Source organism: Paramormyrops kingsleyae, chromosome 17, assembly GCF_048594095.1.
Source record: "Paramormyrops kingsleyae isolate MSU_618 chromosome 17, PKINGS_0.4, whole genome shotgun sequence".
In the NCBI taxonomy this organism is placed as follows: domain Eukaryota; kingdom Metazoa; phylum Chordata; class Actinopteri; order Osteoglossiformes; family Mormyridae; genus Paramormyrops; species Paramormyrops kingsleyae.
This window is the reverse complement of record NC_132813.1, coordinates 15,162,733-15,183,309: the sequence shown is the minus strand read 5'-3', so window position 1 is coordinate 15,183,309 and position 20,577 is coordinate 15,162,733. Positions and strand designations below refer to the sequence as shown.

Here is a 20,577-nt window from a genome sequence, read left to right as displayed (position 1 = left end):
TTATTTTCCAAATTATATAGTGTTTTTAAAATCCGATTTTCCCCAAATAGTAAATAAAGATGCCCCAGTACGAAAGCTCTGCAAAATGTGTTTTTAACAGTGTAAGCAGGACTTTCCGACAGGCGTTTGCAGTTATGCAAAGATGAATGTTATTAAATGGAGGTGCAGCAATTTACAGCAACGAGAATGACAATGGCGTCATTTTGACAAAAACAATGTAAAACATCCACTGGCAACATGCAGTAACTGAGGTCTTCCAACTGTGACATATGGTCCCTCACCTGAATTTATGCACGTAGCCTACTGTATCGTACTTGGTAAGTTTTACTTAAAATCAGACCATAACTGAAGAAAGTTATGTTTCTTTCCAAGTAGGCCTAATACACTTTCTTGAAATACTGCAAAGGTGTGCAGCAGGTTTTCGTTTACAAAAAAAAAAAAAACATTGTAATTTGGAATGTTTTAAATTTTGCACGAGGCAAATAAAGGTAAAATGTTCCGTGGCAGCTGAGAAATGATACTTATTCATTAAAATGCACTCTTTTGGCCTGCCTGCTTTCCATGCACGCGAACAGGCCATCGCCAATGAACGAACAATGAAGTTATGATTCGTACTGAAGACGTACCCCTGAAGTACCTCGATGACTTAAGCTTAAATCAATTATACTGCACATACTTTTAAGCTACTAAGCGCTAGGCCATATAACCCATTAGCTTCAGCTAAACGTAAATAGTAAGCAAAGTCTTTGAGGATATATATGATTCATACAGTATACATGCCACGTCAATCAGCTCCCAACAATAGCTTTAAATATAAATGTTTGTTTTTACGCGATAATGGCGTTAGCTAATGCCAGGAGATAAGAGTTATTTAAAAGGATTTGCTTTCTAATTTTTAAGGGGATCATAAATGCCCCAAAACCGATAGAAAACTGTTCAAATAGACCCACTTCAATGGAATTCGTAGCATGGTCATTGTTTGTTATTATTGCTGTTGTTGCATACGTTTCTGAATGTTGTGTATGATAATTCTAAAATGTATCACTTTAATTGTCACCAGTACCATTGCTGTTTTTATTTAACAAAATCTGGTCATTTTTGTAATATTAGTTTACCTTTAAAATACCAGTTGTGTCAGAATTCGACGTTGTGTATATTTTATAAAATCGGAATCCGAACAAATACTGTTTTATTGCAAAAATAACCATTTAACTTCAATAAATTATAATCTTATTTCGAAATTGCACTTTTTTTTTACACAAATTATGAACAACAAACAACAAATTAAGAAATAACGCACCTATTATAAAAATGTAGTTGATTTATTGTATAAACCGAGAATATTGTTTTAGATGAATCCACGTTTTACATTAACAGATGATGAAATAATATGTAAACATATGGAAAAATGATTATGAAGATATTTTCAAGAAATCTGCGCCCAACTTTCGCAGAGGTCAGTTTACTTTCACTTATAAAAGCATCAACATCACAACAGGTAGAATGCACGTGATTTATACACGGAGAGAAATTAAAATCGAAAAATGTCCCTACTAAGTTTTAAGCCACAAATTAACCAAAATATTCGTTTCTGTTTCTTGTATTAACATATATTACATGTGTCCGTACCGTGTAATAATAATAATAATAATAATAATAATAATAATAATAATAATACTAATAATAATAATAATCAGCCTAATATCTTATTTCAAAGTTTTAAAAAAAAAATACATTTCTGAAATGTGGACTTAAGTGGGTGTTGTTAACTGGAAATAAGGAAACTACCTGAACATGAACCCGATAAATTAGGTGAATTTACCATATAGTCAATATTAATTAAAATCTCTGGATGTCATTCTAGTCTTCCCGACATAACCCCGGATGCCCAACACTAAGCTCCAGACCCCTAATTCTCAAGTGGCTGCTTGTTCAATTTATACTGCCGAATGACAGCCGTCCACAAAAAAGGGAGGGTATGGAATTTAACTGACTTAATTTTCGTCATCCGTGAAGAAAGAAATTCATGCAAACACCTTTAGAGGTTTCAGAGAATATTACCTCCTATATTGTGTCTATTTTCAACAAATATCCATAGTTTCCTCATTCAGGGAAACCGTGGCACAGAGTCCGAATAAAATGAGGCCAGCCTCCGTTTTTTAAATCAAATAATAACTGCGCAGAATAGTTCGCTTTGTCACACAAAAAGCGGAACATCCCAGCTGCGTCATCCCAAACTCGCGGTATAATCTTGTTCTTAAAGACTTCCCTTCTCCTCCGTAGATGTTTATCCTCCGTCCCGCTTTTTTCACACGTTGGATCATGAATTTATTTGAATACATCAATTCCCTTCCACTTGCTCGGGATCCATCATTAATTTCGAACAGTTAGTTGTCTTTTTATAAATAGTCTATCTTTATAGTTTTCTTATACATCTTTGTCCTTCATTTTAAAAAGCAGAAATAGGGTCCTTCCTTTTCTTTGTACGCCTTCTGTTTTGTTTATCAGGTCCTGAATCTCAGTCAATGTTGAAGACATTTTTAAAACGCGTCCCCTCATGTCACAGTCCCAAGGCTGCGGCGTGCTTTTTGGCTTTGAGTCTGAGGTCTGCGATGCTTGAGTTTTTGTTGGTGTTTTTTGCGGCCGCGGCAGCGGCCACAACCGAAGCTGCGGAGGCAGATTCCGCCGCGAGCGTAGCCAAAGGCAACCCAAATGGCGGAGTAGGGAACATCATGTAAGGTGCGTGCGCTGCCAGGTGAGAGTGCAGGTGATGGTGCGCGTGGGCCACTGCGCTGTCCAACTGCAGTTGCGCCTGGACCTGAAAGGAGAAGGGCGGCACGTTGCAATGACTATCCTACAGACGTACGGATGGGGAGAGAGGGGAGAAAAACATTAACTTTGAATGGCTGCCTCTAGTGAGTTTTTAATGCAGCACTTAAGGTATCCATGAAGTCACAGAGAGTAACATGCAACCGGGCTATATTAATGGCCTCTCCACGCATGGGCGAACAATGTAGAAAGACAGGTTTTATGTAATCATTTGCGTGGTAAGACACACACACGCACAGAAACACACACACAAATATATTTGCCTATATATTTTCCTTTACTCATTGACAGGTTATACATGTGTCAATGGCGGATTAATGGAGTGGTCAGGTAATTAACTGTTGCAGAGAATATTCGCCCCCCCCCACCCCCCTAAGTGCTGTGCTGCAGATGGCCAATGAAAGGGTATCTGTGAATTGCCACCACTTTGGGACCCTGGAGCAGCACCGCTCCAGTCGGCCGAAGCCCGCGCCAAAGCAACTGTGGCGGGACCGTTTCTGTCAGAGGCCGCGACGCTTCAAAGAGACTCGCCTGTTGGAATGGCATCCGCAGCGCTCCCACGTTGACATATGGCGCTACGCGACAGGCTTCAAACTGACTCGCCGCGCCGATGAGTACCCCTGAATAAAGAAGAGGTTCGTGTTCAAAATATGCTTGTAAAGGCTACTGTAAACATGGCAGCTGCGTATCGATGTCGGTAGTCGTAACCCCGACAAACTCACAGCTATTTAACATTTCTATGTAACTTTTCATTTTTGTCATTTTTAAACCTGTGATTATACGCGTCGTTAGAAAATGACGGTTTCAAAATGCCTTGCAGCAAACTTCTCCAGAAACCTATTACTATTATTTAGCTGGTTCACAAAATAAAAACACGCACCTTTGTGTAATTGATTCTCCTGCTTTCTGCATTTGGCCCGCCGGTTTTGAAACCAAACCTACAGGGAAAAAAATTAATTTGTGACATAGACTGGCAGCTGCTTGTGAGGGCATGTGTAATTCCTCTCAAAATGACAACGACAGAAACAAAAAACAGTATCCCATTAGACCTCTGAAATATTAACGGAGCGTAACCTCTGATTTCAATTAACAATTTTACAACACGGAAACAAAATTAGCGGGCGTCAAAATCAGGGGAAAGTGAGACCCCGAAACAAAATCAGTAAATGAATATATAACGACCTAGAAAGCAAACACGCTTGATCGAAATTTGCAGACTAAATTGTAGCATAATAAATTACCGGCCCAGCACAGGTTTCATCTTTCTATAGATTACCGTCCCAGAAGAACAAAATTGACTCTCTGATATCGAATACCAGCATGTGATTACATCTGTGGACATCTGAGCAATGTGATCTGAGATGAACGCGCTCATTAGACGCCAGTAAAATTAATTACCTTTATCGGCAAGAAAATTTATGTCGCTGGAGCTTTTAAAGCCTTACGGTTTGGTTTAATTACTGTCATAACAAGCTGAGTACAAAGCAATTTCCAAGATAACTGTTTCTCTCTACTTCTGCGGTTAAACCCGTTGTTTTTGTAACGAATATCTGGGTAGGGAGATTAGGCGTCTCATTACTATGATAATCTACTTTGAATCCCCCGTAAAGCGCTGATAAATTAACCAAGAAAAATCTGTATCTGTTTTGTTTTACGTCGTTTTCGAAAACAATATCAAATACCTGGTTATTTTGATGCAAACCAATCTTCGGATTAATGTTTCGTTTAGCAGGGACATACAATGATAACAATAAAATAGATGTGTACTAAATGAGAGAAATAATTCTTAATTCTCTCTTAACTTTGTATATACTTTATTTTGTCGTCTTTAAGGTCGGCTTCATGACTTAGCATCCCTGGCATTTTAATCCGAAAATTATCCCTTTTATTATTATTGAACATGGACAGAACATCATATCTTTATTGGGCTAAAGTGATACATAATTTATGTAAATCCGCGAGCCCGGCTCTTGTAGTCCCCCTGCTTATAACACAATAAGCTTTGGTAAAATTCCAGCCCGCGTAGGGCGAAGCTACAGAACGCTTCGTTAACTTTGTTAGTGACACACTGGATGCACGAGTTTTTACCGTCGCCAAAATATTTATTAACGAGAAATTCTGTGCCATGCAAAGAAATACGAACTCGCGCCATTACCCTGTGCTGAAGCCGAGGACATGGAAGAGGAGAGCTTGAAATGAGATATTATGGGAATTGATAAATCACATCAAAACCCGTGTCTATGTTCATTGTCTTTGCCCGGCACAGTTGTCCTTCTCTTGTTACACATAAATTGTATCCCTCACAAAGTCGGCTTATTGAATTTCTGCGCAGACGGCCCGGTTAAAAAATGCGTAGATATAGCCACTAGTAACAATACTATAATAAAGTATCGCTGTGAAAACGAAAATGCGTTATAATTATGTAATTATATTATATTATATTATATTATATTATATTATATTATATTATATTATATTATATTATATTATATTATTTACTGCCCTTCGCATACAATTTGTATAAAATAGTAATTTGTGGGACAATTTTCTGCTTGTTTCCCTCGATTTAATAACGACGTGAGAATTAACGGGGTGTATGTCACCATTAATTCACTTATTTATGTGGATCGTTTGTTACTTTAAATTTATATGTTAGAATGTTGCATATACTGTGTTCAACCAATAACAATGTGCAGGCTCAAATCCCTTTAACTTTAAGATCCTTGAATACAATCAAGAACCAGCACGACGTTAACTGAACACAGATCAGTATGCTGCTTTGTACAGAGATTCAGTTTTTATTTGAGCTAACCTTTGGGGAAAAATGATTGGAAATGCCAATAATAACTGTATTGATAAAAATGTATGTACCTTGTCATCAAACTTAGATTCGTATCCATCGCGACTGCCGTAAAAATATTAATGACAATGTACTCTTTACGCCGGTAGCAAATCCCAGGACATCACGTAAAGCCGCTTACTTGCACTCGCGCTTCAGAGAGTCCCAGCCTTTGACTCAGCTCCTCGCGCATGAAGGCGTCTGGGTAATGGGTCTCATCGAATAGCCGCTCCAGTTCGTTCAGTTGCTCCAGAGTAAAGTTAGTCCGACTTCTCCTCTGTTTGATCTTGGTCTGTGTCTCGTCCTCCATCGGCTTGGAGTCTTCCTTTCGTTCTTTCATATCCGTGTTACCTTGGTGGGGAACGAAATGGGAGATAAATAAATAAAACGGATAGATATATAGATAGATAGATAGATAGAAAGATAGATAGATAGAAAGATAATTGTAGCAGAATGTCAAGGCCTCGGTTGAAATCCTGTGCTCGCGGAGACAGGCAACGCAGCGCGATCTAACAAAATCTATCCCTGATTTTGCTGTAGCTTGGCATCAATATTAGCTGCGGATATTTTGTATTCCGAGACACAGGGTTTAAATAATTAACTCCTGATAAATATGCATGGAGGGTCTCGCTACTGGAGGACCGAGACAAGCCTGTGATCATTCGGAATTTGCTTTAGCTTCGAGTGAGGATGAATATGCACCGATTGCCCTTTAATGTGGATGTCCACGAAGATGACAATAATTAAAATTAGCTGTTTTTTACGAAATACAGAACGTAAGTTTGTTCCCGATGAACAAATGTCAATAGGTTAATTTTCATTTTCACCTTTGGTTACCTTTAAAAATACTTAAGTTACATCGGACCTACGCGAACGTAAGGACTATTCACACATATTGTCGTTTTGATTCAGACACGAGTACATTTATGGAAATATTTCATTAGGTAACTCACATCGTTTTTCGTCACAACAATTTCAACGACACGCATTTTATTAACTCATTTTTTTCGACGTAAATTATCGGCTTTGAAATAATTAACATGTTTATTCTCCACATCCTTGCCATAACAGAATTTCTGGAATATAACAGAATTAAAATGATCTGATAACTATTACACCTGTTTCTGTGTTCCTCGAACCAAAGACACGCTATGGTGTGTAATTTTGCTTGCTGGAACTCCTATTTGTCACTTGAAATATTAAGTATGAATACCATACAAATCAATAGTTATCCATCAGTAATTCTTGCTCTCGACATTAATTCTTTAAACCCGACGATTAAATATCTACAATCTTGCGAATGAACAAGCAAATACAACGTACATTTGCTATTATGAAAAATACAATTACTGGCTACTTTTAAATGCATATTTGTCGGCAGGGCCTCATAAAAGCAATTCGGCCCGAAAACTATGAATCCCAATATTTTAGACAAATTAACTTATTCGTAAATTATATATTATTCCTTTAACGCATATTTATCCCGCATTATAAACAGGCTGCAGTTGATTGAATTTTTTCTTCTCAAGTGAAAATTTGTAAATATTGTCTATTATGTATAACGGTTTTACACAGTATGCGTTTAGATTAAATTAATTTGGTGAGTCCTGTCACTACTCAGAAATAAGCAGAGTATAAACACCTATATACATTTTAAAAGTGTGCTGCGTAAATTCTGTGTAATAAATCATGCAACTTTTCGAGTATTTGAACGATTGACGCTTCCCCAAAACGTTCACGTATGTTCCGTATTACTATTACGTAGCATGTACTGCCTAGCCTTACCGTTTGCGATAGCTAGAAATTTAAAAGATTGGTACGATTTTTCCTAGCAAAAAGATGGACACGAAATATGTGTTGTCCATAACAACGGTCAAGGTTAAATGCCCGTCAGAGCGAGCAGGTATTTACCGTCAAGGAGTTTTGGACTGCCCGTATCCCTGGTCCTCTCTGGCCCAAGCATGTCCTGTTCTCTGCCGGGCGATCGCGCACTTCCTCGGGCAATAGCGTTCACCTCCTCGCGATTCGGCTCAGCGGAGACCGCTTCCCTGCCTCGCACCGATCCGGTCTCCAGCACCTCCCTGTACGTTATCACCTCCTTCTTCTCCTTTACTTTCTGATCAAAAGACTTAGACACAAAGGCGGTGAGTTCTTCCATCACTGCTCCAAAAATCTTCCCTTCTCGTTCTCACTCTCTCTTTTTCTCAGTTCAGCAACAGCCTAAGATAAGACATCAATAGTGCTTCTTTTCGTCGACCTAAATACTGGGTGATGTTGATGCCAAATCTCGTGCTTAACTAAATGTATATGATCTCGGCCAATTCTTCTTGCTGCGGAGTTCAGACCGGCTGGAGCTCCGCTATTGAAGTCACACTATTTATACTTTGCGATGCCTGCCCCTTGATCCGTGCAAATTACCTCCCCTCAGGAAGCCAGGATGAGCCCCTTTCGTTCTCGACACACCAACAGGGTGGAAAAAAACATTATCAGCCCTTCAGATTTCAGATCATTCCTACTAGGCTGCTATTGGCCATTAATCCAAGATTGACAAGAAGGACTAATTAATTTAATTAAGCGTGGATTCGCTGCTATTGTCCTTAGTTTTTTAAACACCAGGGAGATGGGCCGGATCTCCGCAGGGGTGTGGCCAAAACTGAAAATGACAAGCTCGGCCAGAAGGGAACACGCGGAAAAGCAGCGTCCTCTAAATCTCTCTGATCTGGAAAAAAGACAGCGACAGTGATACGAAAAGGTAAAGAGAGTAGCGGCGACGAGTTATTCGGACCTGACACGAAATGTACACATCGCGTCAATGGCAACGAAGCAATGGGATTTGACAGTTACTAATTTCTTTTTAAAGATAAGAATTGTGTTTAATTGAGCTTTAACTGGGAGACGTGCGAACCATTTAAAGCTAAACACAACTGTTTCACAGTGTTATCAAAAGGTAGACGGGTAATTAGCGGGCCATTTTAAGAGTTTAAAATTTTAATCGTATAAATAAACCTGAAACATGCTAATTTATACGTATTTATATTAATTTGTACCAATTACAGTTACGTAAAATAGCAATAATAAAAGTTTATGCTGTATAACTGCAAGGTATATTATTGTTCACACTAATATAATAAATGTTATTGATATTAAAATTAACTATAGTTAACTTGTAATTATGATGTCTTTTATTATTACGTGTTATATATATCGTTTGAAGAATATTCACAATTAAGTAGCATTATAGTTATTAGTACTTTCACTAGATTTTAATAACACTATTCAAACAATTAATTCATTTTCGGTTAAGTAAGTTTTTGTGCATCACGTTGGTGATAGTCGATGAAGCATTTTTTTGTGCAGTCAGACTTTTGCAGCCTTTGCAAGAAGGGAAACAGCGGAATAGCGACGCAATCGAAGTGCATTAACGGGGCGCCGCTGGGGTTATTAATTGTTGTTTTTTAAACTGTGCGCTGAAATAATCACACATATGAAAAATAAATAAATAATAGTTCTCCGGTGCACGGTGACTGAATTGCCGCAGGGACGTAGAGAATTAGACTGCAAAGACGGAGTATGTCATGAAACGCGATGCGAGAGAATATGAAATTATTTGTAACGGTGAGACAAAATTAAAAGCGGTTATTGATAATCTATATAGTAAGTATTAGGTGCACCCACGTCTTTTAAACAACTCCACTAATTAATTATTTACCACGAGGATTATTTTGAAACAGACGCATTAATTAACCTGCAATTATATTTCTCGTTTTATAGAGTGTTGTTTTTGTCGAATACAGAGCCACGAGTTGTTTTTCAGTCAGTTATGAAATCTTCATTTGCGTGTCTTTATACAGAAATAAACCGAAAAACAAAATTTCCACACATCACGAAAAAGTTATGTTTGTTTGAATTTATGATCATGTCTTTAGAATCTATTTTGTCCAACTTAAATTTCTTAATGAAAGTGGAGACCGAAACCGTGTAATTACAAAATAGTTTTATTAAGGGAGGGTGATTATAAAGAAATATTCAGATAGCATAATTTATTGTCGCATTTCATTAAACGGAATTTGTCATTGACCCTGAATGACAAGTTCATAGATTTTCGTTAATTTCTTTTTGTGTGAAAAGTTGTTAGACGTAATTTTCACCCACACAAAACAAAAAAAACCGCTGTAGTTAAAACCCATACTTTATAGGCTATTATACATATATAATCTACCCGTGATTAGTATGTAGGAAATGTACATTTTCAGTAATAATGGAATAATGAAAATCACACAATTGGTCCCTGCGTTTTCGTTTAACATTGATTAAAAAGTTTGTTTCATTCTTTACATTGCATGTATTTTTATCTGTTTCAGTTTCCATCATAAATACTTTTCAGCGCGAAACCCAAAGTAGCACATTTTATTCCTTGATTATAGTTGAGGAGCAACAGCAGGACGCTTTGATGGAACCAGGGCTGTAATTACAACAAAACAAAAGGACCGCAAAATAGAAACGAGTATCGTTTTACACGACTAACGTGTTAAGGATTTTTGAATTAGACCTTGAGTGTTTTTGTTTTCCGAAAACTAATTCTTATTCAGGTTACAGCTGGCCGGCCTCACATCTTCTCATGCACTCTTCATTATGATTTTTTAATAACAAAAAAACTTGCTGGAAGACAAACGGGTAATGTACAGGAAAACACATAAAAATGTCAGCGGAATCAATGGCGATACAAAAGATGAAGTATTATGCTTAATATTACATTTTGTGTCTGTAAAACATTCATAACATTTATTTCTACTTTTAGGCTAATAATTCATCTCTAAATGCGAGGTGTTGATAATACAAAGACCCTGTACAACAACAGTTGGTTATTGCTGTAACTGTTTCAAAATAACGTTACATCTCCTAATTGAGACAAAAACAACTTAGTCCATTATGTAACTACATGGTTTAAAGATATAAGATAGAAGAAGGCATATATGGAATGTTTGTTTATATATATATATATATATATATATATATATATATATATAATGACTATTTTCTAATTTCACTTTAAAAAAGAATCCTACGGAATGTATATATTTAGAAGTAAATGGTGGGATGTGACAAGTTCATAGGCTTAATTTATATAAATTAGTTTGCTTCACTTTGAACGTTTTACATCGGTACTGCAAGAAATAAATAGTGGTTAGGTAGCTCCTGTATGTACAGGTCTGTATTTAAAATACATGTTCAAGATAAGGAATTATGTGAACGACTACTCTGGTTTCTACTTTATAGGCTGCTTGTCCTGTCTTCGTTTTTTTCGAGATCGATGCTCTCTGCAGCCGCCTGTGATGTCTTTGAAGCGGTACATGGCGCTTCCTGAGTGCTTCTCTGTGTTCTAAAAAAGGGGACAGCGCAAGGAAACAGGTAAGACATTAGGTTATTGTACTTTCGTCTTCTCACGAAATAATAAAATGCTGTTATTATGCACGTATGCACAGGATAGCAAACTGACGGCAAGAAATACCGAAGACGAAAGGCTTCACGTGTGCCATGTTAGCACTGGCTAGTTAGCTTAGCTGTTTACATTTTAAGCATCTTAAACGACATTATAAGCAAACAAGCTTGCGTTGTCAATCTATGCAGGAAAACGAAACAACATGGTTTATGTATTTATTATTTTCTTTCTTAGTCATTATCAGTGTTAGATAAGTGGTACATGAACTGTAGCCGGCATGCCTGTATGAACACACGGCTCGTGAGGCACCTTCTCAGGTCGCGCGGAGCTGTGCTGGTCACGCCGCCTGCAAGATGCATCTGCTGACCGGCTGCCCAGCGCTTCGATGCTTGTTAGCCTGTTAATTGTCTGATCAGCTTACAAGCCAGTTGGCTATTAAGTTTTTCGAATTTGTGTTTTCCCGAGGTGTATACTTTAACCATGGAAACATAAAAACTTGTATGCAGCTCCTGTCAGTGATTCTTTTTAAAAAATCCGCTTAATTCCAATATGTAATCACTATTCTGTCAGTTTAACAGGTGTGTGGTATCATTGCTGTTTATTTTTCCTCAGAATTTAGTAGCTCTCGTTTATCTGCGCAAACGCAGAAATTACTTTTAAAAATGATGTTCAGATTTTACAATTTTGTAACTGCTTCATTTAGTTGGGCTATTCTGGTTGGCTTCTGAAAAAATGTAACCGGTAACAACTAGCCGTGTGTAATGCATCTCCTGTTTTACTGCATGGAAGAGATCAGTATCCCTACTCTCAGTTAGAGGAGAAGATCACATATATGATGTAATGCATTTGCTTAGTGAAAGCTTTTCTCAGCATGCAGTTTAGTCATATTTACAGCTGGGTGTTTTACTGCAGCAATTTAGACTAATAACCTTGCTCTAGCAGACAGCCCCCCCCCCCCCCCCCCGGGACTTTAAACAGCAACAACCCGCTGTCAGTTAAACAAGGACATACAGGGTGGACAGCTTAGCTGACTGTTGCTCCAGCTGTAATAGGGTCATGTTCAGTTGCGGTCATGCTTGGGTTCAATTTGCTTTAAATGTTGCATTTTTCTTAATGGTTTGAACAGTGTTTTTTGTTTGTTTGTTAATCTCTCCTTCTTTCCCTCATTCCTCTTTTCTTTGGGCCTTGCCCCACCCCACCTGCGGCTCCCATTCCTGTAGACCCACATGGGGTACCACTCGTCAGCCAGCGAGGACGACGGCCGCAGCAGCCGGAGGACGAAGAAGCACCGGCGCCGCTCTTCGTCCTCATCCTCGTCCAGCTCATCTGGGAGCCGCGTGACCAGCCGCAGCAAGCGGCCCGGCCGTAGGTCGCGGTCGAGAGACAGAAGGCACGTGGAGTCGAGCGCCTGCTACTGCCTGCCAAGATGTTCCGTGTCTCTGGACAGGTTGCATAAACACAGTTTGAGAAAATAACCCTAGTTCACCTAGTTAACAACTGTCCGATTGACTTGGAAGAAATGTTAATTATATCCAAAAAACCTTAAATAATAATTTGAGTGTAATTAAGCACAGCGGAGTTGGCTCAGAGAGCACACATTCATTCAGGAGAATCAGTGTTCACAGCAGTGGTTTTTAAATTTATTTAAAAAAAAAAATTTGTCTCCCCAACCTGCTTCTGTTTTGGGCTTAAAAGTTATATCCATGTGAGTTGCAGCTGTGTTAAAGGTGATACATGTTTCTTCTTCATAGTTAGACAAAACCCACTTGTTTAAAGGGGGCTCTGTTAAGTTGGGGGTCTTTACTCCCCATTGGACTTTGCGCTTGTTTTTCTGCGACAGACAACAGAATGGTTGAGAAAAGCTCGCCGGACGCCTTTGTCACAATGAGCCGTAAGGACACCCCGTGGAGCCTTCTAGGTCCGGCGCCGAGCCTCACAGAGGTCTTTGAGGCAGAGTAGCGCTCGTGAATCCGGACGCGTGACCCCAAAGATGTGGGTTTTACAATCCATGTCGTAGCCTTGAGCGCAAACATGAGCGCGTATGCCAGTAAGTACTGGATAGTGTCAATGCGGGGAGGTATGAAACTTTAATGTATTCTGTTCGTTCTGGATATGGTTTTGCCGGGCCGAGAACACAGCAGCCGCACGACCTTTAGACTCCGCTGTGTCTCCCGACGACCCTTTGAGTGATGTCTGGGCGCCGTTGGCGGCGAGGTAAACTGCCGGGGCGTGGGCAGGCGGGGAGCATGAGACAGCCGGCCTGGTGAAAACCCGGGCAAACGGCGTCAGACAAATGGGCAGTTCACCGCCGGTGGCCACGTGATCAGGGCTGTGATGCTAATGCTTACTGGAATTAATGGTGATTAATGGTCTCAAGGAAATTTCCAGTGTTCACTGCAAGTAGCTAATTGATGGATATCTATTTAAGCGGGAAGCAGCACTTTTCTAGTGGATCAGCTGGATGAACACTTGTGGCTGACCTAATTAGATTATGCATGTGTTATATTTATATATATTTATATGTAAACAGGGTAAGCTTTGAAATGTCAAGCGCCTTCTTTTCTGTTTATTTGAATTGAATAATTTATTATGTTGATTATATAATTTTACATTCCTCTGCTCAGGGGAGTTTCAAGATTAAAATAACGTTTCTATAATATTCTTTTTGAGACTGTGGAAGTGCTGTTTATTGTTAAAAAATATTATGGTTTCTGTGATATGGGTAAAAAAAGCATTGAAATTACATGTAAGGATAGTGACTGTGTGTGTTTAGCCAGTGCTGATATTTTGCTCGTTTGGGTTTTTGGGGTAGTTGGTTCAGTGCGTCACGTTTTTGTATAGACTGCTGTCTTCACTCAGAACTCAGACTGGGTGTTTGGGGTGTGGACCCCATGAATTTTGGCTGTGAATCGCTTTGTGGTGATGCGGCACACGGCGAAGCCTACATGCACTAAGGCAGCTGTCTCTGCGTAGAGTAAGTGGTACAAATTCGTTGTGATGGTTCCTCGTCTGCATTATTTGTACTGTTTTCCCCTTACGCCCCGCCAGGCTCCCGGTGGGGAAAGTCTGCGTTTTTAGCGCTAAGAAGATGTGAGCTTTTCTGAAAAAAAGTTTTAATAATGAATATTACTCAAACTGTCTCCCTGTGCGAGATGCGAGAGCCTCACATTAAAATTCCCTCCTGCAAATGATCCCTGCTATATGGTATCAGTCAGGAGAGCGTTTGAACGCGGTTTACAAACAGAATAAAGTTCCCGACTGGCATGGAAGATTAAAAGCGTGTTTTTGTTGGGGGGGGCTGGCTGGAGCCGGTGATGGCCCCGGTTCTGCTGGCTGGAGCCGGTGATGGCCCCGGTTCTGCTGCTGAGACTCGTCTTCACCGTTTTGCAGACGGGGGTGGTGGTGTAGTAGGTATGCAGTTTATTTAGGTTGTAATTGATGCAGAAATGGGTGGTAAACCAAATTCTAACACTGGGGGGGGGGGGGGGGAAACTATTTATTTATTTATAGGGTGATGCTGTTCTACGAGTTTTGAGCAGCTGACAGAGCGGGCTGTGTTGGGGAGGAATTCAAGAGAGCCACTCTGGGTCCAGGCCCCTGCGATAACCCCCCCCCCCCCCGCCCTCTAAAATTAGCGCTGTAACCCTGTGCCCCCCCCGCAGGCGCCGGCGTCGCTCCAGCAGCAGCTCGTCACGCGACTCGTCCCGGAGGAAGAGGAGCAGCCACAGCGCTGACCGAAGCCGGGCACGGCGCTCCAGGAGGTCCCGCAGCAGGAACAGGAGGTGAGTGGGGGTGGGGACACCGTGGGGGGGGGGGGGGGGGCGCATGGTCAACGGGGGCTGGAGGCCGGGATGACAGCAGGCACACTGCAGGGTCGCGGGACGCAGAGTTACTGGTGTCTGAGCCGTTCAGCATTGTTTGGGCAGCGTGTGAGAAGGCGTCCATCAGGGGGCAGTAATAAGTCTCGATCTGTATTTTTGGGGTTTGTGGGACTCGCCAAGGTGACCACATGGATGGAGGTAGGTAGCGGCATGCAGGCAGAACGCGTCATGACATGGAAAGGTGCCTGCGACTGTCTGCGAGAGCCAGACGACGGTAACGGTCATAGACCCACGATGGCTCGTCAGCTCAGGCGGATGTGAGAAGGTCGCTGCTGACTGCAGGTCAGCTCCTCCATGCAGACCCCACTGGCCTTCACCCCCACCCCCGATCGAAGGGCTGCGTGCTGTACCCTCCATTCCGGCGCCTCGTGTGGATGGCTCTGTAACTGCACGCTTCACGCCTACAGCCATGAGCGTTGGTTTGTGTCTGGGGCGCGAGCCTCATCCGTAAGGTGAATAGCAGCATTGCTGCAGTCACTGCTGACGTTTCCGCCAGAGCCTGGTGTGGCTGTTGGTGTCATCCTGTTGGCATTACGGACTCTAACACCAGGCTGCGGTCCCACGATAAGCTTCTACTACATTCTCCTGACTTCCAGCCAACCGTCCCCGTCCTGATGTGTGATTAATGTCCATTAATTATTATTTTAGCCCTGTTAATGAAGGCCAGATGTTGGATTGGCAGATTTATTTCTTTATCTGACCTCTTCCTCCCCCGGGGTACTGTGGAAAAGCAGGGGGGGGGGGGGGGGATGCGTCTTTTAATTAATTAATGCAATTAAGACACGATTATCCGTTTGGCATTACTGAATTATCACGACGGCGGTGATGTTATTTTATTCTCGCGGAGTATCGCCTGGCCTTCTTAGCATAAAAGGGGAAATACTCTGTGTGCTTGTTAAATAAATCGAACGGCATTAACATTGCAAATCCGTCCAAATTAACCAGTAAACTGTGCTCTTAAAGCGCGTACAGCCACGCGAGCGGCTTCCGTAATGTATGCAGGCCACTGTTTACTTGTGTACGGCTGCAGGAAGAGGATGATTAATTTTATTCACAAAGGGCCGTTTCATGTATTCATTAGGCTTCTGCAGATGAAAAGATGTCATGGTACGCTCATGGGCAGCATCACGGTGATATAATTGGGTGACTGTCCCCTTCTTTCCCTATTAATTTTGTTTTGTCTGTAACAAACCGCAGATTTTTTTGCCCTTTTTTTTCCCCTCTCCCATGTCGCCGAGGTGCAGATGATTAAAACGGCCGACTGAAGCCAGCCGTCTCGCATTAAAGCGGGGGTCGGAAATTATGGGCGACGGGCCGGATGCGGAGGCACGTTTACGGGGAACGCCGCATAAAATTGGCTTAAGCGGTGGCTCGGCGTGGAGAGTGGGCGGAACCGACCGGGTGCCGAGCGTGGCATCGCAGTGTACTGAGAGCGGGCGGCCAGACAAACGGTCCTCGTCGGGGGGTGGGGACCGGGGCTGGAGACTCGACCTATGGGTAACGGGGCGCCAGTTACTGTATTTACCCATTCGCCGCTGTGATGCCATTCGCTGGCGGCATGTTGTGGGAGGTACCCAGTTTGGCAGGAGGCGAGAATGAAGCTGGAAGCGGCCAGTGTGGGCGGGGATCTGCAGAGGGGGGCCATGTCTTAGTTTGCTAAGTGGAACAGGTTGCCGTGATCCGGGCCGTAATTTGTCACTGTCTTGTTAAAAGGGTTTGGGTCGAGTTATGTGGTCCGGGATGAGGCAGGCTGATAAATCAAAGCGGGATTGAGTGGACAGCGGCGGGTGATTGATACGCTGACAGGATATGAGCCCGGGAGTGCGGATGCGACTGAGGCCTGGGATATGGAATATGAGGGGGGGGGGGGGATATTATTCAGCAGAATGAGAATTATAAGACCTTCATGGAAATGCTGTGGAGGGGGGGGGGGGTATGAGGGCAGTTTGGGTTTGAATATTACCTTTCGAATTCCCTGCGTGTAAATGAGTGAGCGGACGCATAAATAAACACCAAAGCAGAATAAAAATTCTCCGGTGGCGCTTACTGCTGCTTTATCCCAGCGGAAAAACATCTGCAATAAGCAGGACGCGCGGTCAGTGTGCGGAGTGGCCTGTGATTGGCTCTGATCCGGCGGGTGAGACTCTCACGTTCTTCGGTACCGCGATGGAGCGCTTTGACTGTACTGGCTTACAGGGTTCAGGCCCGGCTAGGGTGGGGCATGTTTTTAATGATTAATAATTGACCGGATGCCTGAGACTCGTACTGGTTCTGAAGATTTTCATCAGGTGCTTGGAATGAACATGGGGAGAGGCTGGACACTCTGGACCCTGTGTCCCACATTGGGGTGGGGGGGGGGGGGTCGCTTTGGAACCTCAGTCTCCAGGGAGTGATACGAGGTACCTGATTGCTTTCCCAGCCTGTTTTTTATTTTTATTTTTTTGGTTGGGGGAGGGGGGGGTCACGAACTCCGAGATGGGAGAATGAACATGGAATGAAACTCAGATGTCTGCTTCGCAACAAAGGCAGAGAAGCCCCCCCCCCCCAGAAATTGGTGCTGGGGGGCCAGCTGGCCCTCGTACAACATGGATTATGCATTAAAGTGTTGGGGGCGGGGGCCGGGGGGGGGGTGGGGGTGGAGTGAGGTGTGATGGAAATTTGTGGGAAGCGCCATGGTGCAATGCATCATGGGATTTGGAGTTCAGACACTTCTGCTTTCAAGGGTCACTACATCACACGCTTTGCAATCTCAAGTGCAGCCCAGCAGCAAATAAAAGTGGAGAGAAAAAAAGTACCCTTTATTGCTGATTTCTTTTTCTTCTCTTCCCCGTACCCCCCATCCCCCTCGCCACACCACCCTTGTGAGGATCGTCAAAGGGTTAGTAAACCTGCAGTGATGGGGCGGGACCCTGCGGCCCGGCTCGGCCCGGTTTGATCCACAGGCTCGGGTATTTCAACCCGGGGCGACTGGAGGATGGCGGAGCCCTGATTCGATCTGAAAGATGCTCTGCTTTGTTTGTGCGGCTTTTTTTATTTAATAAAAACGTACACGCTTCCAAGCACGACGATCTTAAGGGTTCTTCACATCCAGTGTCTTTGTGTTTATCGGTTCTAAAGGGCTGTCAGCCGCTCCTCCGCTTTGTTGTCAGAAGCCCTTATTTGCTAAAGACCGTGGTGAGGGAGTGACACGGCCGGCCCTTTCATCCCCGCCTTGCCGCGAGCGCCGTTCCCTCTTCCTGCCAAAAGGCCCCGGCCCCCCCCCCCCCCCCCCCCCAGCGGCACCTCACTCCCCCGGGTGCCAGCCCAGCCTCTGTGTACACTCGCCAGATTCAGCTCCCGCGCACCGTGCTCTGGCGTGCTGTCTCCGCCGCGCCGCCGTGCAGCTTGGTAACGGACGCTCGCTGTCGCTGTTGTTTTTGCCGGTCGTACCTTCAGCTGCCTCGGCGCCCCGTCTCTCTCCCCGATTCTCGCCGCTGTCGCTCTCTGGCGTGTCTTGCCCCTTCGCTGGCCACTCTGTTCATTGTCTGCTCACTTGCACTCTGGTGGTTAACATCATTTTTATTTCTGCTGTCGAGGCCCTTTAATCTTGGGGAAAAAAATTCAGGATCACCGTTTTACCTCCAGTTTGCATAGCACCTTTAATACCCCCCACGGCACCCCCTGAGTATCCCATAATACCTTTGTCGTTTCCCTGTAGTACAAGATTAGACGCCCCCCCCTCAGCTGCTTGATCGATGTGTGGGCGTCACCCGGCCGAATCGCCCTGGTTACGGCCCGTAATAACAGTTCGTGCAAATGGGCTGCCGTTATTACCCTCACCGTTCCCGTGGTAGCGTGAGTGATGGGCGACGATGAGGCGGTCCCAGGCTCGGCGCTTTCATCGGCGTCCACAACGGCTGAGGGCACGTGGAATCCTGTCACGGGGGCGAATTGGTATTCGGGATCCGCACGGAGAGGTGCGGTCGTACATCATTACCCATCAGCCACGGCGGGACGATAAATAGCAAGCCTGATTATTATACCTTGACCTCAGCCGTGATCAAAATATTTGTCAGTATTTTTTTTTTCTTCCTACAGAGTTGCTCCATCTTCCCGACATCGCGACGCGGGGGCAGAATAATGGCTGCCTAAGAATTTCAATTAAGGTGTTGCCATCCGTCCGCTGTCCTCACGTAGCGCGTTTCCACGCCGGCCTTGCCGGTCCGGACCAACACCGCTGCCCTCCAGCGCCGTGGTGAAAACACACTCGCATTACCACATTAAAAGTTGCGATCTGGTGGGGCAGAGGGAGACGCTTTGCCACAGCGTCAGAAAACGAATGCAAAATTAATCTCTCCTTCCCGCTTTTTCCCCATTTAGGCTTCTTGAAGTTCTTCCAAATTGGATTTTAAATGCCAATTAGGGGGTTGAATGTAGTAAAATAAAAGCAAACGGTTCGGGATCGGCGGCACCTTCGGGCTGGTTCTGCTTCTGAGAGAGATGCTGAACCTTTGCTCTGAGCGGATCTTTCAGAAAAATATCCCTCCTAATGAACACATTAATTAGAACCATAACTATTTATAAGATGATAATTTGAAACGAAGAGCGGTAAACTGGGCTTTTTCCGCAATTAATGGAGGATTAATTACTGGAGGTAATGAAGTGGATTTTTTTTAAATGCATTAAGGTGAAGTACAGAGATGTGCGACGGCTTTGTGATCAGTGGCATAATTATTTCCACGGCCGTTTGAGCGCGGCACACACGAGCCGGCTAATCAGCATCATTACTTCGTTATATATGCACTTAAAAAGACTCGCCACTGAAAATGACTGCCTAATTATTTCTAATTGGCGGGACTCTGTGTTGTCATTGAGCCGTTTGTAGCTGGCCGAGCATCGAGTTAACGAGGATCGGGGCTGTGCACCGGAGAGGGGAGCGGTGTGGCCGGGGGCCTGGTCCGATGGCTGGGATCTGACGGCCACGGCACGGGGTGCGGCCCCCTATCCCCCCCCCCAACCCGACCGCCCACGACGGGTTGGCACCTGAAGGGCGCTCTGAGCAAAGCTGTTTCCAAAATATCTATTATTATTATTATTATTATTATTATTGATGACTTTACTCCATAGCATAAGCCTAAATAACACCCTGGCATCAAATTCAAAGTTTTAATGCTACAGAAAACTTTGTGAGTTTGTGTATTTATTTTTGTTTTTTAATATTTATTTATATTTGCCACTGGTGGAGCACAAATATCCTCCCTGTTGGGTTTTTTTGTCATACCCTGTAATGTGTGTGTGTCTGTCTGCGTGTGTGTGTGCGTGTGTGTGTCTGTCTGCGTGTGTGTGTGTGTGTGTGTGCAGGCTTGCAGCTGGGTGTCCTTCCCCCTGCTTGACCCTCGGTCTCAGAGAGCTGGTTGCGGCCGTGCAGAGACCCTGGGAGATGAAGATGTCACAAAGAAAAGCTGGGCTGAAGCTGTACATGGGGGGAGGGCTGTGTGTGTTGGGGGGGGGGGGGGTCTGTCTGTGTGCCTGTGTTTCCATTTGGCTTATCTGTGTGTCTGTTTGCGCAGAGTGCATGCGCAGCTGCGCGGTTATTGCTGATCGGCTCT

The 20,577-nt window shown here is 43.4% G+C and overlaps 2 protein-coding genes across 3 annotated transcripts in view; one reads left to right on the top strand and one right to left on the bottom strand.

Moving 5' to 3' along the window:
• Positions 1-1,704: 1,704 nt before the first annotated feature.
• shox2 (shox homeobox 2) lies at positions 1,705-8,410 on the bottom strand. 2 transcript variants are annotated; one of them, XM_023818142.2, is made up of 5 exons: positions 7,580-8,410; positions 5,811-6,019; positions 3,710-3,767; positions 3,361-3,449; positions 1,705-2,854 (listed from the first exon to the last, which is right to left on the bottom strand). In XM_023818142.2, the coding sequence occupies exons 1-5, from the start codon at positions 7,824-7,826 to the stop codon at positions 2,561-2,563; spliced, it is 897 nt and encodes a 298-aa protein (XP_023673910.1). In that variant the 5' UTR covers positions 7,827-8,410; the 3' UTR covers positions 1,705-2,560. The 2 variants fall into 2 exon arrangements, with proteins under 2 accessions (XP_023673910.1, XP_023673911.1); XM_023818143.2 differs by having other exon boundaries at positions 1,705-2,818; positions 7,580-8,409.
• Positions 8,411-10,950: 2,540 nt separating this feature from the next.
• Positions 10,951-20,577, top strand: part of rsrc1 (arginine/serine-rich coiled-coil 1) — an 87,181-nt gene continuing 77,554 nt past the window's right edge. The window contains exons 1-3 of the mRNA XM_023818162.2: positions 10,951-11,077; positions 12,329-12,498; positions 14,771-14,890. Coding sequence (XP_023673930.2) covers positions 12,335-12,498; positions 14,771-14,890 — 284 coding nt within the window. The 5' untranslated portion in view covers positions 10,951-11,077; positions 12,329-12,334. The remainder of the gene's footprint in view (positions 11,078-12,328; positions 12,499-14,770; positions 14,891-20,577) is intronic.

Excerpts from the sequence above, each read along its gene's own strand:
- shox2 (XM_023818142.2), bottom strand. The coding sequence starts at position 7,826 with ATGGAAGAACTCACCGCCTTTGTGTCTAAGTCTTTTGATCAGAAAGTA. Across the intron at positions 6,020-7,579 it reads CAGTCCAAAACTCCTTGACG|GTAACACGGATATGAAAGAA; the intron begins GTAAATACCTGC and ends TTCCCCACCAAG. Across the intron at positions 3,768-5,810 it reads TCTCTGAAGCGCGAGTGCAA|GTTTGGTTTCAAAACCGGCG; the intron begins GTAAGCGGCTTT and ends TTTTCCCTGTAG.